Raw genomic sequence first — 25910 nt, forward strand, 5'->3', positions numbered from 1 at the left:
GAGCATTTATTGCTCCCAGATTTCTTCGGTCACATGAACGAGTGTGAGATGGATGGGACGGGCCTGCCCGGGTCTGACAAAGGGAACTACAGATGGATTGCTGGGCCGCTGACAAACCCATGAACTTTTGCTTTATGCTTAACCCCAACATCGTCACAAGCAGAGAAACATGCCAGCAAGGGTTTTGTTATGCTTTTAATTAACATTTGAAACACATAAGGCATACGGCAACGTTAGGCAGAAGAGCATTACACATTGTAGTCATGTAAACAGCATTGGCACAATCGCTTTCTGTTCAACTTGGTTACACGCACAAAGCGGAATATAATTATTTTTAAAGACGCCGTGCTGTAGGACAACAGCCACTGGTATCACATCTCCGCAAATCAGCTGGACGGTACAGACACTGCCATGTGTCGTAAGAGTCTCCAAGAGCAACACATTCTCACACCGTGCTCATACACTACCTGCCCATCACCCTTTGCCATCTCCAGCGCTTGGGGCATCAAAGACTTCATTTGGCAACAGGAGTGGTCTTATACCTCTGACAGCAGCTGCAGATGGGTCAGATTCCTGCATTGGTTGAAGTCTGATGCCCACAACTCTACTTCACACAGCTGGTTTGTAACTAAACATACAGCTAAACTCCTTTCCCTGGTGTCTGTAGGACCTTTCCCCATCTCTCAAATACTGTCTTGGTGTAGCTACAGTTCTCAACAGGGCTTATGTTTGTGCAAGCCGAGCTCCACTCCCATCTTCCAGGTGCAAGAAACAATTGTAACTTTAAATAAGTTTCTTATTAAACTAAACAAGCTTTTTAGTTCTAAAGCTGCCTGGGGATGGCAAAGTACGTAAAGTTGTGTTTAAGGGCCCCTTCCTGGACTGGCAGTTTTGGTTACAGATACAGCAATGATGCTCAGGTCACACTTAGACAGATACCACTGGATTTCACAATCTACACATACATACCAAAGGCAGAACACCCTGCAAACTGGAGCAGGAGAGAGTGCAGGGAACACAAACTTTTAGCTAGTGCTCATAGCATCACGACACAAACTTTTGCTCTTCAGCCATTTTGCCCCCTTGGCACAAGATTTGAGTCAAAATGATCAATTAGCAAAATGAACATTAAGCTGCACTTCAGTTATTTTGGAACAATACACAATTTAAGAGGCAACATGGCACTCTGTTCCCTGGATGACACCAGCTGTGCCCTCAACTGTTCAGCATGCTTCCTTCTAATCAGACATCTTCTGGAGTGGAATGACATTGTGCTTTGGTCCTTGCTAGAACAATTCGCTGTTTAACAAGTTGTTTGAGACACTGGTAATAAAGTTGTATTAAGACTGACAAATCAGTAGGTTTAATACTTACTGGGCCCTAAAACGCCAGGGAAAATAAAGGCTACTATAAAAATCTAGAACAGAGCATTAGTCAGTGAGGCAGTAAAGCGCAAGGTTACACTTAATCTTCCGTAGAAAACGCAGCTACTGCGGTGCAGGTCCAATGCTAAATTTCTTATCATGGACTACCTAATTGCTCAGAAGGATTCAGAAGTCAGACTGAAAAGGGCATCAGAAGTTTATAGGTAGAAAATTCACCATCAACTACACATTGCAAACAAAGAGAAAAGAAATTCCAGAGAATCTCCGCAATGGCGACAAATCCTCAATGTCCTCAGCCCCAGGAGAGGCCACTACCAGCAAACCTTTGCAAGAGGACAGGCCTAGAGATACGGACTCTCACTGGCAGGCTGACTTTACCTTTGGCCACATCCAAATGCAGCCAACTTGGGTGAGGCATTGCCTTACAGCAGGCGCTGCTGCTTAGGCTCTGGAGCAGGAGCTTCCAGGGATCAGCCTGGAGAGTCCATAAAACACACGTGTACGAGGAGTATATCAAGGTGGAGGGTAAGCAGAGCTAGGTCGCTTGTGTACCACAAGCCATATCTATTATGCAGCACACTAGATTTTTGGCAGTGTTTTAAGAGGCCAGTATGGCAAAGGCTTCAGTGACTTGCTAGTCTTACAAGTGGTCTAGAAAAGGCACTGAGATACTGTTTTCTATGAAATGCAGCATACGTCAGAGTTGTCCTACAGGAAGATACAAGATATTCTCATTTGCTTCCTTCACGCTGTATCAAAAGGGGGACTAGACTACAAAAGCCTTGCGATAGTGCCCAGGATAGGGCTGTCCGGAATAAGGCACCAGATGCTCTCAGCTGGCAGAGTAGAGCCAAGGAAAGGAGGACAGTGGGATCATTTTCCCCCTTTCAAAGACTCTAGAGAACCTGAAGCTTTGCGGTGCAGTTTGTCCAGACTCCTCCTGTCTCAAGGTGAAGCCAAGATTTGGACAAGAGTAGGTCTTGGGCTTTTCCTTTTAGCGCAAACAAGTGTCTGAACTGTTTTTATAAACCTGCAGTGAAATGGCATGAAATACTGGAAAGTAAAATCTAATTCACTGGGCAGGAGCAGTTCTGAGAGGGGAAAAACCCAGCGAGGAGAGTTTGTATTTAGAAAAGGTTAGAAAAAAGTTGTGCTTGTGAGCTCCGCTGCATCACATCGGGGGAGTCAACTCCCGTGTTGTGAATGGAAGGAACGAAGACAGAAGAGGGTCTGAACCCAATCGTGGTTCCCTTTCTGAAGTCCTAAACGTGGGGCACCATTTTATACCTGAAGTGAATCCTCCAGATTCCAGGCCTCATGCAGCACAACAGGGTAAGAGAGCTGGGAACTGAAACCCAGGCTGTGCTGATGAGATAATGCAGCTGCCCCACTGTAGCGCAACAGTGAAGAAGCTGCCTGCGCCAAGAGGAAGGCTTGTCCTGTCGGTGTATGGACCGTGCCCCCCGAGAGACAGTGGCCGTGTCGCTGGGAGCAACGTTATCTACTCTGGGAGCTAGGTCGATAAAACTGCATGGCTGAGCGATGTAGTTCCACCGACGTTAGTTCCAAGTGTAGCCCAAGCCTTAGTGAAGCACCACTTAGGCCTCCTGGGGTGGTTGCAGCTAACACAGGCCGTCGCCTTCCTTTTCCCTGCACAATAAAGTCCTCATGCTGATGCTGGACCAGGTTTTCTTTAATGGGGGGGGAGGGACCCAGCAGGAGGGGATGTTCACAGCCCAGGAGATCCATGTTTGCTCTTATTTAAGAGCAGCATTTTGCTTCTGCTATGGCACTTTACAAAATGTGGGTGGGTGGGGGCTTGGTCCCTTCAGTTACCAAATCCAAAATACAAGCAAAGCCTGAGCTACTGCACCATCCGCCACCCAGCAGGACCAAACCTGCATTGCTACAGCAAGTGCAAATAGCAACACAAGCGCCAAGTCCTGGGAATGCAGCAGGAGACCGAGCGCCGCTGGAAGGAGCAGCGCCAGTCGGGACATTAGACAAGGACAAGTTTAGATGCTCACAGACTGAACTGCTCAGGTTCCCACCCACAGCTTTTCCTGCATGCCTGGCATGGGCAAGCCCAGTTTTCTTCCTGGGAGAGGAGCCCACTGGGCAGTTCCCAGCATCTCAGCAGCACGAGGAAGTACCCTGAAAACACTGGCACTTCATGATTCGAGCAGACAAGCTGCAAGCCCCCTTTCAGCGCTAGCTAACCAGCCATAGGGACAGGCAGAGGCCATGGGGACAGCCTGGGACAAGGGGAGAATCTGAAAAGCCAATTAAAACTGGAGTGGAAAGTGCAAAACAAAAGCCAGGATCTAATCAGGCGAGAGCCTCACACCAGCGGGTTCGACAGGTCTAAGCCCAGACAGTGTGTGACTCACTCAGAACCACACGCTGGCTCTCCAGGGAGCACACACAACTGCAGAAGCAAAAGCCGACCATGAGGCTTGTTTTGTCCCAGTCTTGTAGACACCTTTTCACATTTGCAGCCCTTGGTAACAAACACGAGGGTGAAGTTTAGCCTGACGGACATTCAGAGCCCAACGTTAACAAAGCACATAGAGCCAACACAAATGGGTCAGTCATTTCAGAGACACAGCTGAGTTCTTTCAGTCTCCAGACCCAGCCTTGACCACAGAATTGGTTTAGACTTTCCCTAACGGTTTGGGACCAGAAAATGGACGAGAGCAAATTGTTGAATTGAAATTTCTCTTTAGTATTCATATAGCACCAGCCTAACTCCTCCTCAGGTTACATGCAGCGTGCACAGAGAAGGAACAGCAAATTAAAAAGCTACAGCGTGACCAGCATGTAAGATACTAAGCTGGGCTTAGAAAAACTGGCCTTTTACCAGCTGATTGGGGGTGGGGGGGTGGGGAAGAGGAGGGGGAGGAGGAAGGGAAGTGTTGTGACAGCAGGAATAATGGCAAAGAAATAACCAGCACAACAGAACAATGCAAGGTCTGATGTTATTTTCCCACAGCAATTTCATTGACAAGCATCTCTGGCTTGGCACATTCGTCTGTTGAACGTGCATCTTAAGACTGCAAAAAGGGCTCGGTTTCTATGGAGACAGTCAATGGTTGCCATAATAATTTGCGTTTACACTTTGCAGCAACATACTACGCAGCCATTAGTCACTGACTGCTTGGAGGCCAGAGAGGTGTTGCCAGAGAAAAAGAACTTGGTTTGGAATTTGGGAAAGGAAATATAACAACCAGGTGAGAAAAGCAGGGCTAAGGCTGGAGGCGTCACATTCAATATTACACAATCACACCTGGGAGAGGCTGGCTATGGCAGGTGCCTATGATTCACAACCCAAGGTGCTCACAGTCCTAGAACTGGCTTTAAAAATGTATCATTCCCTTAATGAGGAAGATGGCAGGGACTGAGCCGTCCATTCCCAGATCCCAAAAGGGTTAGGAGTTAAACCACAAATTCACAACCTGCAGACAGGTCTCCTTGCTTTAGTTTTCCTCTTTTTTGGGTTCTTCCTTCAGCAGTTCAGGAACAAGGATGACTTTCCCAATGTTCTTCTTCTCCTGCATCTGCCTCATGGCATCAGCCACCTAGAAAGAAAAAAGTCCCGTGAGAGGAGATCCACACCTGCCTTGCTGCACTACTCAGGCGACATGCCAGCTCAGGGGTGTCCACACAGTGACGTTTTCATTTACAGCATAACCATGGGTCAGCAATTGCTGGGCATTCACACATCCCACACAACGGAGAATGCTGGGTAATCCTGGGCAGCTATCCCACACTGTCTCCGCGGGGAGAGAGCGCTCAGAGCACATGGGCACAGGGCAGTGCACTCCAGGGTGTCCCACTGAATAGAGAGCCAGGAGGAAGGAGGAATATGTCCAATAGGTTACACTGGCACTGCTAAGGCTTCTTGCGACACAAACAAACTGCCAAAACAGCTACTGAGAGACAGCCTATTGTCAGGAAGGGAGAAAAGCATTTAGTGCTAGGTAAAGGCCATACAGTACCATCAGTCTGGAATCAGTGGGGAGATCTGCCTAAAAACGTGCAGCACATTCTAGCCCCCAGCGTTAGCCACGCTGCGTCAGGGATAAGCCATGTCTGCAGATGACCATGCCACTCAGTGGTCACCACCAGAGAGAAGAGTGGACAGGGCCATTGGCACACCTTGCAGGGACATCTCATGCTAGTCACAAGGATCCTGCTGCTTTGAGCCCCAGCTGGAGTAACCAGCAGTGCTGCCGAGTCCAGCTGCCCTATGGTGAAGGCTCCCAGAGTGTCAGGCTTGGACCATTCCATCTCTAGTCAGTTTGGAAAGCCAGGAAGAAGCAGTTCGCCTTCAGTTCCCTGGAAGGTGCTGTCCTCGTCACCATACCAAGCAGACATGCTGATGAGATGCTCACGTTCGCCTGTGTCTGTCTGGAGCACCGCACTCCCTCCTGCACAAACCCACTGGGAGGTGCTGGCTCATTACAAAGTGGATGGCCAGATCAATGCATGCAGAAGCTGTTTGCTAGTAATGCAATCAGAGTCCCATGATGAGCTGCTCTTTCCGGCAGGAGGAGATCAGCACAGTGATGCACAGGCAGCTCACGCCTCCTGCCAGAGTTAATTTAAACAGACTGCAGGTAACGAAAGGAAAGGGAGATTAGAACCAAGGGCAGGGGAGGGCGACATAAGATGTTTTACCAGGTAACTAACTACCTGGTAAGCACCCGAGTGTCTCCCCAGCTCTGGAAGGGTTTCCTAGCGGCATCCCCCCGCACCTCACAGAACTGGACTCAAAGAAGGGCCCACTCCATGGCGCTTCCCAACACAAAACTGACAGCATGGTCTTAACATCTAGCAGGCACTTCAGTTTGGGCAAACATCTCCCGCACCCGCTGTCGAATCAGGGCAGGCTTGGGAAGTCCCAGGACTGGACAGGAAAATGCTACTGATGCATGTTCAGGACCACCATGCTGGGTTCTAAACAACCCAGCCCTGCCTTCACTGTCTGTGGTGTCTCCATCCACGTAGCTCTACCTGAATGCTTCAGTGAGAGCAGGGCACAGGCATGAAGCATGTACTGGCCCAAACACTGATTGGAGCAGAAGCCAATCTGACACCAACGGCTACGAGCTAATGCACGTGCTTTGCTAGCAGCAAAGGGGCTACAAATTACCATCGGAAAGAGAAATCTGCTCCTTCCTGCAGCGAAGTCTCTGACAAATCCCTCTCTCACCCACCCCTGGAGACTGGCTGGCTCTAGTGTAGCAAGCACCCTCCTGCCGCACCATGCTGGCCCTTCGGTGAGACTCAACTAGTGGAGACACAGTTCCATCACTCTTCAAGCCCTTCGCACCTCTGTATTTTGGGCCTAGGTTACTCCAAGACCCTCTACAGGAAACTTCCCCCCCCTCCCGCTTTTGGCTTCTGCTGTCGAGACCTGAAAAGCAGCTATTCTTTCTGGGTAAAGGGGAACAAGTCACCCAGCTCTGCTCCTCACTGGAGAGGAGTTCTGCCCCTGGCTAGGCCTGAAGGGCTAACACACCTCCATGCATTACTGTCCATTCACTGACAGCAGAGATGACTTGGGTGGCCTCTGCCCAACACCTATGAGGCAACCTGGACAATTAAGCTCAGAGAAGCAGAGCTCTGGGCCGCTCTGAGCTCGGGCAGCCTGATGTGCTTAGACTGAAATCAGAGCTATATTGGCAGGCTCCAGAAGCTGCTTGGTAGAGTCCAGCAAACTCCTGAGGCTTAACCCCTGGCTCCCACAATTGCTATTGGCCAGCAGATTTCGGGTAGCAAAGCCACTCCAGGTTGCCTGTCTTACAAATCAGCTCCCCGGTGGAGATTCTGGCCCATTCGGCAGGAGAGGCGCACAGCTCCCTCCAGCCCTGCTCTTGAGCATGATCCACCAGCACTCTTGCCCCACACGGTGATGTTTGATCTCAAGGTCTGGAGCTGTAGAGGAGGGTTAAGCAATTCTAGTGTATGCCAGAAGCTGACAATCTCTGCAGAGAACAATGGGCAATACAATTAACAGAACCACCACTATCTCCAGAGAAAACACCATGTGACCCCAGCTTAGCCAGACAATCCCTTGCTCTGGGCAGACATGAGGAGCTCAGGGAGAGTCAGCAGCTAAGTGGGCATTTGACTACATTCCAGCCACCTTAATCAAATCTGTCTTCAAAGGAGATACATAAAGGACTTTTAACAGCACCACACCAATCACCCCAGGCTTGGAAATGGGTTAGGTTTTTTTAAATGTTGATTTCAGTTACAGATAGATTTCCAGTTGGCAATTCTTCAACAAAAAAAACCCTCAAAAACAGACTCCAAAGTGAAACTGCAGATCTAGAATTAATTTGCAAACTGGACACCATCAAATTAGGCCTGAATAAAGACTGGGAGTGGTTGGGTCATTACAAAACCTAAACCTAATTCCCCCCATACTAATTTCCCTCTACTGTTACTCACACCTTCTTGTCAACTGTTTGAAATGGGCCACTCTCATTACTACTACAAAAGTTTTTTCATCCCTTGGTATCCTCCTGTTCATTGAATTGTCTTGTTAGACCGACCGCACACTTGGTAAGGCAACTCGCATCTTTTCATGTATTTATACCTGCTCCTGTATTTTCCACTCCATACATCTGATGAAGTAGCCCATGAAAGCTTATGCCCAAATAAATTTGTTAGTCTCTAAGGTGCCACAAGGACTCCTCGTTGTTTTTGCCGATACAGACTAACATGCTACTCCTCTAAAACCTGTCTAAAGTCTTTGCAGCTGTGTTGTGCCTGAAACCAAGACATGTTTGGCAGGCACTGTGCCCACATCCCAGCTCATCTTCAAACCCAGAGTCCCATTCATTATCAGTCCATGCACCTCACGCCCAGCTCTGCAGATGCCCTGAATCCCGACCCACAGGTCCCCTGCTATCCTGGTTCTGGTCTCTCGCTGGGAAGCAGTAAAGATGTCAGCTCTTTTCTCAGAGCCCATTTCATCTGAAGTCATTGTTTAACTCTGGACTAGGTCACAAATGGTGACAGCAAACCAGTGCAGTAATTCTCTGTCATCCTCTAGCCAGGCATTGTTTTCTGATCCTCAAGTCTTTTAGGGCCCTTTACAATACTTGGTTTGGGAATTTTTTCATCACACTATTAAAGACTAGGAGTACTTGTGGCACCTTAGAGACTAACAAATTTATTAGAGCATAAGCTTTCGTGAGCTACAGCTCACTTCATCGGATGCATTTGGTGGAAAAAACTGGTGGTTTTTTCCACCAAATGCATCCGATGAAGTGAGCTGTAGCTCACGAAAGCTTATGCTCTAATAAATTTGTTAGTCTCTAAGGTGCCACAAGTACTCCTTGTCTTTTTGCGAATACAGACTAACACGGCTGCTACTCTGAAACTATTAAAGACCACTCTGCAGAGCAGTCATCTCAAACTATCGCTGTGCTATGTGACTGAGCAGAGCAGGGCAGGGTCTGCGTCAGGAGAATTCTCTCGTTAGCAACGCTGGTTTGAATCCATCTATTACAACACGCAGGGTTTAGCAGAAAGATCTAGTTTCGTAAGAGCTCCCCCCGCCCCAGAGACAGCTCAGAGTGGAGAGTCCAGAGTCTACAGCAGAATTAGATTGGACATAAGGATGCACCAAATGCAGAAATGTGTAACAGCCGTTTAGGAAGCCGCAGTTTCACTTTGCAGCATCTCCACTTTGTTCTGCTGCCTCAGTTTCCAATCAGCAGAAAAATCTGAGGGTAAAGCAACAAAATGACCCACCCATCCAAATACAGTTTCCTCTGTAATTAATGAGCAGAGATTCAACGCAGTCTCTAGTATGACATGCACAGCACACGTCCTACATGCAGCTGGGACCCAGGCTGGGCCTTCGAGTGCACAGGCTGTATCCGCAATGCGCAGCCAGGGACTCTGGTAGGTCCACAGCCGGCTCCAACGTTCCCCACACCAAGGATGAGAGCATCCAACACACAGCAAATACAAGCCTGGCCACACTCCTCCCATGGCCACTCCCAACTCCCCCTTTGCTTTCTGCAGGGCAGCCTGTGCTATTGGGACAACACTCCCATGGCTGGGAACAAGGCTCCTCCTCTACGTGGGCTGGCTGCTTAAGCAAAGAGTTCCCAGAGCACACTGAGTAGCCCTGGGCACAGACAGAGAGTTACTCTGCTAAGGGGAAGAGAACAAGCACAGATGTCTCCCACTCAGAGTGAGGAATCTGCAGGACACAAAAAGAACACATACTCAGCAGGATACGCCCCCTTCTCCCCACCCTCCCCCCAGGGAGAAACCACAGCCTGTGCCAACCCAAACCCAGTGACGAGCATGTAGGAGCCAACAGCTGTCGAGTGAAGTCAGTACATTGGCCTCTTCCCCAGGACTCTGCCGTCCACCGCTGCAGCAGGGTTCCCCTGCTCTGGCCCCAGGGATTCCGCAGCCCCAAGGCCTCACAGCCCTGTACAGGGGACTTTGGGGTCCTGATATGCAAGTTCACCCTCCAGTTCTCCCATGTGCCTGCACACACCCCCACTCTGATGAGCTGCGATTCCAGGCTTACCACGCATGGACCAACAGAAAATCAGTCATGCAGACACCCAGCACATTACCCAGTCCCTAGAGGCCTCCTGCATTTTACTCCAGATTCCCTCAGGATCTCTCCTCCAAGATACCACTTAGCGCTTGGCACTCTGTGCTCGCTCCATTACTACTAGCAGCCACACCTGGCTCTGACACTAGCAATCTAAGCCGAGTTCCTGCTGGTAGCTCTCTGCCTGACAGAGAGGAGATTCATTAATCCTGTGAACAGCACCCAGCTTGATAATCTGCTTCAGTTTACACCATAGGTGCTGGAACAAGGAGTGCAGGGACTGCTACTGCACCCCCTGACTTGAAGTGGTTTCCAACATATGCAGGGTTTATAATTTGGTTCAATAGCTCTCAGCACCCCCACTGTACACATTGTTCCAGCCCCCCTAGTTTATACTGCTGAGTACAGGTTCCCTAAGCAAGTCAGTGTCTCTTGTAATCCTCACTGCCGCAATTTAAACCCATCCTAGAGGCTCCAAGATCCAGTCTCCATCCTTCCAGTTTGGATTGGGGGGGGGGGAGGCAAGTAGAGGTTAACGCATTAGGAGACTCCCTGCAAGAAAAAGGACAATGCTCCTTAACCAGCCGGAGCTTTGGGGGAACAAGAGGGCTGCACTCCTTCACCTCTGGCCTAGCTTCCATGGTGGAGCTCGAACCCAGGTCTCCCAGGGGAGAGTAATTATTTGTATTGTGCTAGCGCGCAGTCGAGGATCAGGGCCCCACTGCGCAAGGCACAGGGCACACACAGTTCCTGCCGATGAAGTGAGCTGTAGCTCATGAAAGCTTATGCTCAAATAAATTTGTTGGTTTCTAAGGTGCCACAAGTCCTCCTTTCCTTTTTTCCTGCCTCAGAGAGCCTGACGCTCCAAATCCAGTGGAAATCAAAGGGACACTGGTACAGAGTGCTGAAGGCTTCAGCCACTTAGTTCAGATGCCAGTCACCCAGCCAGTTCCAGTACATGCTGCATGGCTCTTCTCCGCATGACAGCACTGCCGTGGGGAGAGTAGTGTCTTGTGGCTGAGACTAAACTGGGATGCAGGAGATCTGGGTTCATTTCCCAGCTCTGACGCTCCCAGCGTGACCCCGTGCCAGACACTTAATCTCTCTGGACCAGTTCCCCGTCTGTGAAATGGAAATAATAATATTCCCTTCTCCCACCCTTTGTCTGGCTTGTCTATTTAGATTATAAGCTCTCTGGCTCAGGGACTGTCTCAATGTGTCCAGATCCAGCACATGGCACAACACAGCCCATCTTGGTTGGGATCTTGACTGCAAAACAAAACCAATCCCAGAGACCGTGACCCAGAACTCTGCCGAACCCAGCTAAGAACAGGAGCAGCAGCTTTCCCTGCAGCACTCTCTCTTACGGAGGCTGCCAGCCTGCACCACGACTCAGACTCACCTGCTCAAAGGGCCATACGGAGTCTATTTTGGGTTTGATTTTGCCCTGATTGTACAGGCTAACCAGCTTGGCCACAACACCCCCAATGAGCTCAAATTCTTCATCCATGTAACCCAGGTGGTAGCCGCACATGGCCTTGTTGAGGTGCAGGAGCTGCTGAGCGTTGATACTAAATTGGTTCCACCATGTCTTCGCCATGGCCATCAGGTTCTTCTTCTGCCCAGTGAGCAGGTTGGCCACACCTAGGAGGAAGTCAAGGCCACAGTCACGCTCAGAGCTCACAAAAAGCTAATGCCTGGTGAAGAACCCAGTGCACCAGATCTAAGACAGTTCAGAGAGCACAGAGTACTTACTCCACCTGCATACTCAGGATCAGGTAAGGCCAGGATCTACCAAAGAAAGGTAGAAGCAAATAGGCTTTGAGTGATGCAACAGAGACCCCTTTGGGCCAGCAGACGTGCAGGGTCATTGCTAGAGTAAGTATTCAAAACCTGACAGTTTCTTATCTTGGGACAGGCAGCAAATTAACACAGCTAGATTTAGGTGCCAAGGCAGTGAGACTGGTGCAACGTCAGAGTACTGCTGATGCTAAAATGCAGCCAGCAGCGTTGGCCGAATCCACCCCAACCTATGGTTTCAGAGCCTGGTCCGCTGTAATGGTTAATCCTGCCAAAACACTCTGCAGTCCACAGAGTGAGGAGGCCAATGCCAAGGGGCGGAATGCAGTCAGCGTGAGATTCCTGCATATCCCGTTGGGCTATGTGAGGGCTTTGTCTGTGGGGACAGAATCGCTGTGTTTTGCAGCTGGGGAACGGAGAGAGAAGTATTCGGTAGCTTCAAACCACGTCACCCACACACCCCACAGAAAAAAAAGTGAGCTTCTATGAATGCTGCAAATTAAGTCAGCCTGAACCAGGATAAACTCACTGCAACTGATCTCATGTGCGGGACACAAATCCCACTTCACCCTGCATGTGTGTATTCAGACTGGGAAGCAACTCTCTGTGCAGGGGAGATTTGATACTGGAGGCAGAGGTCAGTGTAGGGAGTGGAGTGAATTGCATCTCTCGAGCAGGGAGAGAGACAGGACTCTAGGGTTGCAGCTTTCAAAATGAGACATGAGCGAACCAAACCCCCAGTAGGAATCCTGCTTTCTCACCTGTGTGATCCTCCAGACAGAGCAGATACTAGAGCTCAGACTAATGTGATAACAAGCCACTGTGGGCTGCTCTCCCTCAGGACCTGGCTAGGGGAAAACCAGTAAGAGTGCTCTCATGCAGAGCCACTCCTCCACCCCCCAGGCCCTAATGCATAACCCCACCCTACAGGGAATCTGGCCTGCTGACATCAGCCAAGGGGTCTCAAACTGGGGGTCGGGACCCCTCAGAGGATCACGAGGTTATTACACGGGGGATCGTGAGCTGTCAGCCTCCACCCCAAACCCTGCTTTGTCTCCAGCATTTATAATGGTGTTAAACATGAAAAAAAGTGTTTTTAATTTATAAGGGGGGGGGTCACATACGGAGGCTTACAATGTGAAAGGGGTCACCAGTACAAAAAGTTTGAGAACCACTGATCAGCTGTTCAGTAGATGCATCATTCCCTCATACTCACCATAGGTTATGAGTTTGCCCATTGGCTTCAGGAGATTGAATGCTTTGGATGTGTCCGATCCTCCCAGTGGATCCAAGACAATGTCGACTCCTAGAGAGAGTTTGCACAAAGAGTAACAGGCCGTTTCCTTCCATTTCCTGAGGGATAGGCCTGTAGTGAGGTAGGGGAGCCCCATCCCACCCAGTCTTCCCCCCAGTCGCTCACGGTACCTTTGGGGGAGATTTTCCGGACTTCCTCCACGTAATCCATACTCCTGTAGTCAATGGGGTGAGCGACCCCGCTTTCCCGGAGGGCGTCATGCTTGCAGGCAGAGGCAGTGCCAAAGATGGTGACGTTCTCCACCGTCTTGCAGAGCTGAATGGCAGCCGTTCCCACCCCCCCTGAAACAGGCAGCAATGGGGGAATTAGAGGAGTGGACAGGAAAGGGGCATAGGAGACAAACCAGTCCCCGGCTGTGCTGCTGCCTCCCCCTGCACACACACACACGACTCCAGGCCATGGCTCAATCTCAGAGTGAAGGATTTGTCTGTGGTTCAGAAAAACCTCATGCTTTGAGCCTAAGAGCTTGATGGCCTCAGGCGAATTAATATGGCCCTTGGATCTGCCAGCTCACTATGGTGCTCAGGGCTTTAATACAATAAGACCCATCTGATTTTACTGTGTGCCATCCAACAGGCCGGGGTGTGGATCGGATCGGCCAATAGCACAGTGGGATATTGTGCCAACCCAGCACCTGTGTAACTGATCTGTGTAAGCCTTTATATCAGGTTTGTCACCCCTTTGTCCAACAGCCTAAGTCATGTCCCCTCCCAGCAGCTGGACTGGCCATTCTGAAGCCAACTCCCCATAGGCTGAGCCCTGTCGGGACGTGCTGGGCATACGTTACCGGCAGCCATGTGGATGAGGATGCTCTGATTGGGTCTCAAGTTCCCAAAGTCAAAGAGGATCATGTACGCCGTGATGTAGTTGACCAGAAAGGCGGCTGCTTCCTCGAAGCTCATTCCGTCAGGCATCAGGTAAGTCTGATTGGCTGAGACAGTCACGACTTCCTGCCAGAGCCCTGCTCTGGCCAGCACCATCACCTTATCACCAACCTAAGGCCAGAGAGAGGAGAGAGAGAGTGAGAGGGCCAATAGTGGCATGCTCTGGGTCAGCAGGGAGGTCACACACAGCATCCTGTGCATCCCAGTCTGCACTTAGCCCACAGCACTAAGCACAGCGCCAGTTTATTTACAAACAACACACAGGTCTTCAGTGCCTGGACTGCTCCTGGTCTCTGGCTGGGAATGCTTAGACTCTTTGCCTCCTCCACAGACTCAATACAAGTACAGCCATCCCCCTAGCCAGGTTCCCTGACACGACCCTACTTGCTGTGTTGGCCCAGCTTTGTGCGACATACTAGACTGGAAAAGGGAGCAGCAAACTTCTGGTGTTTAGCTTCACTTAGAACATGAAGCTTGGGCTGAAACTTGAGGCAAGGCAGGGAGGGGTGGGGGGGAGAATTCCCAAAACAGGGACAAGAAGCTGTCCAAGGCCTAGAGCCATTCTGTGACACCTGCTTCCCTTTGAGAGTTACCTCTCGAACAAGGGCCTCGTCTGCTTGAAGGCAGCAGTGTCTCGGGACCATGCGATCTAGTGATGTAAGCTTGAAACCACAAGTAAGAGCGCTCCAATAGTTGTGATGACAGAAGAGCACCACAGTGGAGAGAATTTATACTTTCTACTTTGCCAGACAGCTCAGAAGACCGACACATGGACTCACTTCAGGTTTTCTGTTGGCTCCTAGTGGCACAGTGGTTGGTGTAAACTCCTTAGGGCAGGGACCATTCTCATTGCTAGCTCTCAAACAACAACAGGATATCCAGCACTTTCACAATGTTGAAATGGATACAGACATTGTGCGGAAGAGCCCAGTCATGTAGTTGAAGCTATACCATGCATTTCTCTGCAGACACTGGCAAATTCCTCTCTGGTTCTACAACTTCTGCAGAGATTCCTGCACTGGTTTATACACCTGGCAATTCTGCAGGCATTACAGCAACATCACTGCTCTAAGCAGCACAGAGTTTTCCCATGAGGCAGGCCAAAAAGAATTTGAAGAGCAATTAGCATAGGACTCAAAAACTATTAGCAACATGTTTAAGTACATTGGAAGCAGGAAGCCTGCAAACAATCAGTGGGGCCACTGGAGGATTGAGGTGGTAAAGGAGCACTCGAGGAAGACAAAGCCGATGCAGAGAAGCTAAATGAATTCTTTCAATAGGTTGGGGTGGCCAAACTGTGGCTCTTGAGCCACATGCGGCTCTTTTACTATTAAAGTGCAGTTCAAGGGGCCCCCCCACACACACACACACACACTCCCCACATTCTCCACCTACCTGACTGGGGGTGGAGCTCAAGACCTCTACCTTGCAGCAGGGTGGTGGGGTCTGGGCTTCTGCTCAGCAGGAGGGTGGGTCTCGGGGCTTCAGCAGGAGCCGGTCTTCAGCCCCAATTCCCGACAAGCATTTCCCATGGGGCTGAAGCCCCGAGCCCCGGCTCTCAAACTTTTGAAGATTGTCATGTGGCTCAAAGGGTCAGTAAGTTTGGCCACCCTGGCAGAGGTCCTCACTGCAGAGGATGTGAGGGAGATTCACAAGCCATTCTTTTTTAGGTGACAAATCTGAGGAACTATCCCAACCCGAGGCATCAATAGAGGTGGGTTTAGAACAAACTAATAAATTAAACAGTAATAAGTCACCAGGATCAGATGATATTCTCCCAAGAGTTCTGAAGGACTCAAAGATGAAACTGCAGAACTACTAACTGTGGCATGTAACCTGTCATTTAAATCAGCCTCTGGACCAGCTGCTAATGTGACTCCAATTTTTATAAAAGGCTCAGAGGCGATCCCGGCAATTACAGGCCGGTCAGCCTGACTTCAAAACCTGGCAAACTGGTTGAAACTGTAGCAAAGAACAGAATGATCAGACACTGATGAACACAATTTATTGGGGGAAGAGGCATTGTGCACCGGAAAACCTGACTCCAGGGGCTTCAGTGGCTGTGGAGCTCAGCCAGAGGTGGCTCAGCAGGGGAGGGCACCCATCACCCAAGGGACGGAGCAGCCCCATGCTCACTGGGACCAGGACAAGGGGCAGTGGGGGGGAGGGGGAAGGACACTACACCCCTGCCCAGGGGGCCGCTGTGGAGCCTGCAGGTTCGGCTGGAAATTGCTTCCCCTCCCTACTCCAGGGTTTCTCTGAAGGGTGGCAAACCTCCCCCGTGCCAGTGTAGTGTCCACCTGGCACTGGCAGGGGCTCCGGGTGGCTTTGGCACATGCAGGGCTTGGTTCCTCCTGGGCAGCACCCCATGTAGGAGAGTCTTAGGCTTTCCTGGGGTGCTGGCCCAGCCAGCGGCAGCTGGGGAGGAAGGAGCCCACTGGGCAGGCTACAGGTGTGCTGAGAGCTCCTACCAGGGTTTCCACACAGCACTGGGTGCAGGATGTGCTCCACCTGGGGTTTATGGAGGAGCAGTGGGGATGGTGGTGGGTGAAGGGGCAAAGTTGGGGGAGGACAGCGAGAAGGGGAGCATATAAAGGGTCAATGGATGGGCAGCAGAAGCAATGTGTGGAGTGGTCATGTGACCCCCCCATCCTTTCAATTGTGCTCCCCCCATCACCTATGGGTCAACATATCCATAAATGATTTGGAAAAAGGGGTAAAACAGTGAGGTGGCAAAATCTGCAGACAATACTAAATTACTCAGGGTAAAGTCCAAAGCAGACTGAAGAGTTACAAAGGGATCTCACTAAACTGTGATTGGGCAACAAAATGGCAGATGAAATTCAATGTTGATAAGTGCAAAATGATGTGCATTGGAAAACATAATCCCAACTATACCTATAAAATGATGGGGTCTAAATTAGCTGTTACCACTCAAGGAAGATCTTGGAGTCTTTGTGCTTAGCTCTTTGAAAACATCTGCTCAATGTGCAGCGGCCGTCAAAAAAGCGACCAGCATGTTAGGAACCATAGGAAAGGGACAGATAATAAGACAGCAAATATCATAATGCCTCTGTATAAATCCATGGTACGCCCACACCTGGAATACTGCGTGGAGTTCTGGTTGCCCATCTCAAAAAAAAAAATATTAAAAATGGGAAAAGTACAGAGAAGGGCAACACAAATAATTGAGAGTATGGAACAACTTCCATATAAGGAGAGATTAATAAGACTGGAACTGTTGAACTTGGAAAAGAGACGGCCAAGGGGGGAGATGCTCGAGGCCTGTAAAATCACGACTGGGGTGGAGAAGGTGATTCAGGAAGTGTCATTTACCCCTTCACGTAACACGAGAACGCGGGGTCACCCAATGAAATTAACAGGCAGCAGGTTTAAAAACAAACAGAAGGAAGCACTTCTTCACACAAACACACTGTCAACCTGAGGAACTCCTTGCCAGGGGACGCTGTGAAGGCCAAAACTATAACTGGTTTCAAAAAAGAATTAGATCAGTTCCAGCAGGATAGGCCTAGGAATGGCCTATCAGTATCCGCTTTATATCCACAGACCATATTTGGGAGCGTGGATTGGATGTGGATACAAATTTCATAGTTGCACAAAGCTCTAGCTATTAGCCAAGATGGTCAGGGATTCAACCCCATACTCTGGGTGTCCTTAAGCCTTTCATTGCCAGATGCTGGGACTGGATGATATGGGATGGATAACTGATAATAGCCTATTCTATTCCCTTTGAAGCATTTGGCGTTGGCCATTGTTGGAAGACAGCATACTGGGCTAGATGGAGCATTGGTCTGACCCGGTATGGCTGCTCTTATGTTCATGGCTGAATTTGTTTGCGCGTGGACAGACTCCTCGGCAGATGATTGCACTGGGTTAGTAAGATCTGTCTTTGACTATAGCATGCCCAACTTTAAGGCGCTGTTCAGTCCAGCAGAGTCATCTGCTTCATGTTCTGTTTGCATCACTGTTCATTCTGAATGACTAAGGGAAGGTTAGGAGTGTCCAGACATTCATGCCTGGTGCCTTTCGACTACAGAACTATGTGCAGAAAGCTGGCATAGTGTCAGTATTACCTGGCAAAGGCCTGGAGCTCTGGGGTGTGCTTCAGGATGTTATTTATGGAGCGCCAATACTAACTGCTCAAGCAGTAGCTCCAGCTGTGAAACAGTATAATACATTTTGGGAATGCGGAGTTACCAATCACCAGAACTCAAAAACCGTCCCAAACGTTAGCTGCTATCAGAGTCTCAAATAAGGCTGTGAAGGGGATACTCTAGGAGCATCAGTCCAGGGAGGGAACGACTAGGAAAGCATTGCATTTTTTACCAGACTTTTTATATTTTAACAGTATGTGCAATGAGCAGTTCTAGATTCTTGATGCCTCAGATGTTTTCTGAAGAAGGATTTTGGGGAAGTAACCGAGCCCCTCTGAACTCTGCATTAAAAGAGGCATGTGACATTTGTTATAGGAGTCAGCTGATAAGTCACAAAGGCAATTTCCATATATTTCTCCTCTTTTGGAAGTGATTTCGCCACACAGAGTCCAACAGATGCACCAAAAACTCCCTGCTAGGATGTCAGCAGGGAAGCCTGTGTAGAAGAGATTTCCTTCCACAGTACAGGCCTTTGCTTTAAGCTTCTGCTCTTAAAAGAAGCCTCAGATAATGATAAGAAATATTTCAACGTAAGAGCAGTTTCCAGGACAGTTTGTTAAATGGCCTGACCCTGCAAATCTCAAGGGAATCACAGCAGAAAACAATGTGGCTGAAGGTGAACTCAACATCACAACGGAGTTTACATCAAGGCTGAAGGATATCAACAGAACCAGCTCTACTCTCTGATGGCACTGGGAGGGGATGGGCAGCATACAATTAAGACATGTGGAATAACCACTGTACGAACCAACCATATCTCCACAAACTACATACACTTCTATCAGATACAAGAATCTGACGTTCTTCAAAGGCAACTTAAGGGTATGCACATGTGGAAGAAAAGCCTTTCCACATGGCAGCGTGATGGAGCGAATTCTCAAAATGTGCAGCCATTGCGTTCAGATGCCACTCAGTAAACCCAAGTGCATGGGGTAAGCTAAGAGCTTAAGTCTGTCCTGCCAGACACCTAAGGAGACCTTCAGATTTCACTTTGCTCTATATTCAGGAAGTACAGAGGATAACGCAGTCCTCTCACCTCATGCCGAACTTACTGGACCTCTGTGTAAGCTCGAAAGCACGTCTCTCTCACCAACAGAAGTGGATTCAATAAAAGATGTTAGCTCTCCCACCTTGAACCTCTCTTGTAACTTTAAGAGCACAGAGAACAGGCTGTGTACTGAGAAGACAAGACGTGTCTACACTGCAATTAACCACCCGTGGCTGACTTGTGTCAGCTGATTCAGGCTCACAGCCGATCTGTGGAGCTATAAAACTGCAGTGTAGATGTCCTGGCTTGGGCTGGAGCCTGGACTCTGGGACCCTCCTCCCTCGCAGTGTCAGCTAACATGGGCCAACCACAGATGTTTACCTGCAATGTAGATGTCCCCTTAGTTTCAGTGTGGGTGCAAATCTTTCAAATTTAGTTTTGCTTCCAGATGCATGAAACCCAAAGCCTCTCCAGTGAGCTGCTCTCATCCCCCCAGACAGGGAGCATCTGTTCCTAGTGTGTCGGGAGGGGGGCCAGCAAAACCAGATAGCAGCATATTGGACAGCAGAGAGGCACCGCCAAGGCAGTGGAAAGGCTCATAGCTGTGTGGGTTTGGCATTTACACTTGAGCAAACTGAAATGTTTTTGCTGCGGGGAGGGGCGAGTGTAACGGAATCATATTTAATAATCAAGGTTTGTTTGAGAGGCTTTGCGAATACATTCCCTAGACACGTCTGAAACGGTCACGACTGTTACCCAATGATAACAGGTGACAGGAAAAAAACTTGGCATGTCTGTCAATGAGCTACCAAAGCTTTAATGAGAGAATTAAACAAGACAAAGAGGGCATTTCAGTCCGACGTACTTCCAAAGATAACCGTGATCTACAGAGCAAAGCCAGAATCATGCTGCAGTGGTCTCAGTGAGGCCTCATCAGCTCTAAGGCTGGCAAACAGCGTTTGCAATAGTTGTAGCAATCGCCTTCCAAGCTGAAACTGGGGCCAATCGTGTTTTGGTTGCGTTCAGAAACAGCGCTCAGGCTGCCAGGTATGGGGTGGAGGGGAGAGCATCACAGGGGTTCTAACTCCAACGAGCATGCAATTTTGCTCATGCAAAGCCTCATAAAAAGCCAGAAATAAGAACTCCACACTCTTCCATCTGATCTCCCCCCTCTCAAAGACTGTCTGCCCCGCGACATTGCCCTCACCTAGCTCCAACAGAATCTCAGATATTGGAACCTGGCTCAGGTAGCAGCTTGCTCCAGCCAGTACACAGAGTTATTTTCCCCTGAGATATCCCGTCCATGCAGGCCACCAGCCAGGTGACCCTTAGACAAAGGGCCTCAGCAGCTGATCTCATACTAGCCAGATTCCCAAGAAGATTCTCCTTTTAAAATTAAGCTATAACTAGACATTTCTTCCTGACAATAAATAGCCTCCCCCCAGCATGCTGGTGGATGCCTGAAACTGGTTCTGGAGACAATGTAAAATCAACATCACTGGAACTGCTTATCCCTGAAGCCTCCACTGCTCCTGAGCCATGCATCCTTCATGCTAAAAGAAAACACAATCTTCCTTTGCTGGCAGGAAATCCTGTATTTATTTGGCAGCAGTGTCAGGAAAAAAAGTGTTATTGATGCTCTGCATCCTTCACCTCTTACATGAACCCTTTTACAACATGCACAAGCATTTTCCACATACATCATGCACACTCGGGGGGGTGGTTGAGCACACGCCTTCAGCTCACTGTAGGATCACCACGTCTTCCCTCCATTTCTGGGGACAGCAAGGATGACCCCTGTTCAAACAGTCACGCAGCCAGCCACAAGTTTACCGAACTTGGACACTTTTATTTTATTCCCCAAACTGCTGATGTCAAACAGATGCGTTCTGCTACTGCAATCTGCTCTGCTGAGAGCCCTTCATCAGCAAGTGGGTATGAGTAACATGTTTCACCTGCCCTAAACTAGTGACTGCACAGCAATACATGCTAGGAAGAAAGCCAGGAGGGTACTAACCACTTCTGGATGGGTGTCCGCCACAGGAATGGTGGTAATTTTAAGGTTCTATAACCAGCGGTGAATTTCAAGACTATCTTAGAAATGTTCTCCATTTAGTTGAAGTGAGACATGACTCCCAAAAGTAACATGTTTATAACACACTCAGGATTGATCTGCCAGACAGATTAACATCCATTTAAACTCTTCAGGAGAAACTATGACAACAGCAATCTATTAAATAAACCTGCTATTAGCAGGTGAGGGGTGGAAGTCTTCTAAAAAAAACCCCAAACTGATCTTTAAATGAAATATATACCGTATGTTGTTCCAGAGCAGATCTAGTATGTTAATAGTAAGCTATTTTTATTGCAGTAGTGCTTACAGGCTCCAGAAATCATTCCCAACCTTTGTCTATCTAGATTGTAAACTCATGAGAGCAGGGAGAAAGGAATACAATATAGCAGTTTAATTCCTCAAAATGAGAACTGGACAGGTAGACAACTAACAGTAATCAGCTGCACTAAAACTTAAAGACCAGAAATGAGGAAATAATCCACAGAATATGGTCAGAGAGACTGCATTTTCCCAGAAAAAGATTCATTTAGGTAGCTTAAAAGCAGATGAAGATCTGTGGTGGCAATCATTACTGCCAAGTATTCTAATGCTCAGATATCTTAGCCAAGGCTCTTCTCCTTCCCCCTGGATTAAGCCATGTTAGAAACACAGTCAATGTTTATTACATATCTCATAATTATCAGAAACAGGCAGATATATTGTCCCCTGCAGCATATCCAGGACTGAAACATCATTCATTAAAGCTAACTTCCTCCTTATTGTAGGACGGTGCACCTGACAGCAGCTACAGAGTGTTGAGACAAAACATCCCAGTCAAAATAAAAACTACTAATTTGTAATCAACAGTTCTGGCAACTCTAATTTGAAAGCTTCACACCTGCACCTGAGCAAGTCACTTCTATAGCACACTTGTGTTATTATAGCAGCCAGTCTCTACTGACTCATCCACAACGTGCTAGTGGCAGTGGGATTGAAGCAGGCAACCATTAAATAAGAGAATTACATATATTTAGAAAAAGCTAATAAATACAGAATCTTTGTTCTACTATTGAAGAACTCTTAAGTAACATTCATCAATGAGCTCTGCCCATAAAGACAATGACATAGAGAAACTAGCCTCTGAGATTGATGCATTAATATGATCATCGCCATAAGCCACCTTTGTTGCACACACACTGCATTTAATAGCACATAAATATGCTTTTGATGAAAGCCCCCAAATCAGAGTATACTGCTTTTATTTTGAAGACAATTTTGTCGCACAAAAGTGTGATGTCTCAGCACATATGCCAAGTGCTAGATTTACAACTCCTAATGAGATTGAAATTCTTTGCCATTTAAAATGTAATTCATTAAACCCATTTCTACAAAGAGACCTCAAAGCAGTTTAATTTAAATCCAGCTTCATGGGAACTGCCCCACCCTGAGTGGGCGGATACACTTTACATTTGTAGAGAAGCAGTCATAGACATTCTGTTCAGCACAGGTAATATAGGCCATCTGGGAACAGTTTTTTCTTTTTGTAACAGTGACAATAAAGAAAAATCATCTTTGCCTAACACCTGCTGAGAAAAGTAATACAGGGACAGTGTAATATAGAAGAACATAAGAATGGCCATACCAGGTCAGACCAATGGTCCACCTAGCCCAGCATCCTGTCTTCTGATATTGGCCAGTGCCAGATGCTTCAGAAAGAATGAACAGAACAGGGCAATTTATTAAGGGATCCATCCCCTATTGTCCAGTCCCAGGTTCTGGCAGTCAGAGACTTAGGGACACCCGGAGCACATGGATGTATCTCTGACCATCTTGGCCTCAGACATTCTTGTTAACTGCTGGAAATGGCCCACCTGGATTATCACCACAAAAAGTTCTCTCTCTCCCCCACCCCCGCCCGGTAATAGCTCATCTTAAGTGATCACTCTCCTTACAGTGTGTATGGTCACACCCGTTGTTTCATGTTCTGTGTGTGTGTGTGTGTATATATATATCTCCCCACTGTATTTTCCACTGAATGCATCCAATGAAGTGAGCTGTAGTTCACGAAAGCTTATGCTCAAATAAATTTGTTAGTCTCTAAGGTGCTACAAGTACTCCTTTTCTTACTAATGGATCTATCCTCCATGAACTTATTTAGTTCTTTTTTTAATTCAGTTATACTTATGGCTTTCACAATATCCCTTAGCAATGACTTCCACAGGTTGACTGTGCGTTGCACGAAGAAATACTTTATGTTTAAAACTGCTGCCTATTAATTTCATTGGGTGCCCCTGGGTTCTTCCGATATGTGAAGGGGTAAATTTCCCTAGTCACTTTCTCCACCAGTCAGGATTTTATAGACCACTCCCATCTCCCCCATCAGTCATCTTTCTTCCAAACTGAACAGTCCCAATCTATTTACTCTCTCCTCATATGGAAGCGGTTCCATTCCCTAGTCATTTCTGTTGCTCTTCACAAGATTATTCTCCCACTATATGTTGTGCACAGACCAGAAACCTGTTTTCCTGTCTCGTGCTGAATGAAAACTACGTTTCTTTATTGAACTCACGGAATAGATATTGTACAATCACAGACAGGTCTAGCTTCCACTAGTTAACGTGACCACAGGCATGAGGAGGGGTTCCCGACAGAGCTATTACAAACTGTGTTTGAGGCTTAAAGGGCATTACTTTGGTGGCCACGGGATATCTGTACTGGCCAGTATCAGGGGCCTGAAACATATCTGGAGGATGCAGCTTTACCTGGTGACAGAACTGCCAATACCCGTTTTATCACTATGTTGCATCACACAATCAAGGGACTTCAGTTTTTGAAGGCACCTGGCTAGGAAGTGCCCCCCTCACCCCGGCTATGGGGTTACTGGCTGATTTATCACCATCTCCATTGTCCCACTGTCAGCCAAGGGCATGGGAACAGTTCGTACAGTGAGGGCGCTGAGAGCCACTGAACCAAACTGTAAACCCTGGATATGCTGGACACCCCTCCAAGCTGGGGGTGCGCCAGCCCCCCCGCCCCATCCCGGAGATCCAGCACCTGTGCTGTCTGCAGACATTTAGATGGATCGTTCAGCTTGGGGTGCAAGGACCTGACATGCCACAAACTGGGGGTGCCCCACCTCCCCCACACACAGCCCCACAGCAAGGGGGAAATCGCCCCAAACACCCCATCCCCACATGGGCGCTGCCCCTAACACCGCACACCCCCACCCCGAGACCAGCCGCCTCTGGCTGCACACGCGGGCGGAACCCAGCGGCGGGCCCGGCCCCGGGGCGAGCTGGGGCGGCCGCTCCCGGGCCCCCGGCCGCATGCGCACCGCAGCCCCCATTGTTTCCCGGCCTCGGAGCGGTGTCCGGAATGGGGGACCCCCCCGCCCCTTTTCCGGGAGGGACCCGCCGGGGCATCGCCCAGCTGCCGCCCCCGTCTGGGGGCGGGAAGGGCGGAGCGCCCCGAGCCCGTCAGACGGTCACCAGCCCTGGGCTCGCCTCCCCCGTTCCTGGCCCCCTGCCGACCCCGGGCCCCGTCTCACCTGGCGGCCGGTGACCCCCTCGCCCAGCGCCAGCACGGTGCCCGCGCACTCCATGCCCGGGGAGACGGGCGGCGGCGGCAGCCGCTCGTAGAGCCCCTGCCGGGCCAGCAGGTCGGCGAAGTTGAGGCCGCAGGCTCGGACCCGCACGGCGAGCTCCCCGGGCCGCGGGCTGGGCTCGCCCCGCCGCACCTGCACCTTCACCTTCTCGTAGCCGCCGAAGCCCGAGAGCACCAGGGCCCGGTACTGGGGCTCCGCCGGGGGCGCGTCCCCGCCGCCCGCCGCCTGCTGCTCCGCCGGGGGGGCCGGCTCGGCGGGGGCCGGGGGCGCCGCTGCCTCTTCCCCGGACATGGCGGGGCTCGGGTGGGGTCCGGAGCGGCCGGGCTCGCGGTGCGGGGCTCGGGTGGGGTCCGGAGGGGCCGGGCTCGCGGTGCGGGGCTCGGGTGGGCCCCCGGGGCAGAGGCCGGAGCCGGGTGCGGGGCTCGGAGGGGCCGGGGCCGGGGCCGGGACCGGGACCGGCGGGCGCAAGACACCGGGCAGCCGCGGCCGGACAGCGGCGAACAGCTGGGCTGAGCGCGGGCTTGCGGGGAAACCCGGAGCCGGAGTCCGGGGCGTGGCTGGAGGAGGTTTCAGAGCAGCAGCCGTGTTAGTCTGTGAGGGAAAACGTGGAAGGCGGCGCACGGAGCGGAGCCACCAGCTCCCTCCACGGGGCGCGGTGTCTCCCGCAGAGAAGCAGAGGCTGGAACTGGAAGCCCGGAGTCCTGGGTTCTCTTACCCAGCCTGGGAGCGGATTGGGGTCTAGCGAGTTAGAGCAGGGAGAGGACGGGGAGTCAGAACTTAATCCACAAGTAAGGACCCCAGTGTCAAACCCAAGCTCCCAGAGAAGGTAGCCAAAGGCCAGCAACAAGCTGGGCTCATAAAGTGCAAATTTGAACACTGAAAGTCATTAACTATGAAACAGCTTAGCAAGGATCCTGCTGGATTCCTCATCCCTGCAAATTTTACATCAAGATTGGATGTTTTTCTAAAAGAGATGCTCTGGTTCAAATAATCTGGATTCAGACCAAATCATGGGGCAGACACAACTTTAGCAACACTGGTGTTAATCAGCTTTTGAGGGATGGTGGGGAGACATCCATTCTGGTCTTCCTGGCCCTCTCCAGCAACATT

The 25910-nt window shown here is 49.7% G+C and overlaps 1 protein-coding gene across 1 annotated transcript; it reads right to left on the reverse strand.

The window, feature by feature from the left end:
- Nucleotides 1-182: 182 nt before the first annotated feature.
- VAT1 (vesicle amine transport 1) lies at nt 183-25246 on the reverse strand. The gene is made up of 6 exons (XM_038385471.2): nt 24744-25246; nt 13884-14091; nt 13207-13377; nt 12998-13087; nt 11384-11625; nt 183-4963 (listed from the first exon to the last, which is right to left on the reverse strand). The coding sequence occupies exons 1-6, from the start codon at nt 25089-25091 to the stop codon at nt 4862-4864; spliced, it is 1161 nt and encodes a 386-aa protein (XP_038241399.1). The 5' UTR covers nt 25092-25246; the 3' UTR covers nt 183-4861.
- Between the last annotated feature and the right edge of the window lie 664 nt (nt 25247-25910).

This window comes from Dermochelys coriacea, chromosome 27, assembly GCF_009764565.3.
Source record: "Dermochelys coriacea isolate rDerCor1 chromosome 27, rDerCor1.pri.v4, whole genome shotgun sequence".
NCBI lineage: Eukaryota > Metazoa > Chordata > Testudines > Dermochelyidae > Dermochelys > Dermochelys coriacea.

What these genes read in the sequence shown, in the direction of transcription:
- VAT1 (XM_038385471.2), bottom strand. Translation starts at nt 25,091, where the DNA reads ATGTCCGGGGAAGAGGCAGCGGCGCCCCCGGCCCCCGCCGAGCCGGCC. An exon ending in AGGGGGTCACCGGCCGCCAG is followed by an intron (nt 14,092 to 24,743) that starts GTGAGACGGGGC and finishes CTCTGGCCTTAG; the next exon opens with GTTGGTGATAAGGTGATGGT. An exon ending in CCGTATGGCCCTTTGAGCAG is followed by an intron (nt 4,964 to 11,383) that starts GTGAGTCTGAGT and finishes TTTTCTTTCTAG; the next exon opens with GTGGCTGATGCCATGAGGCA.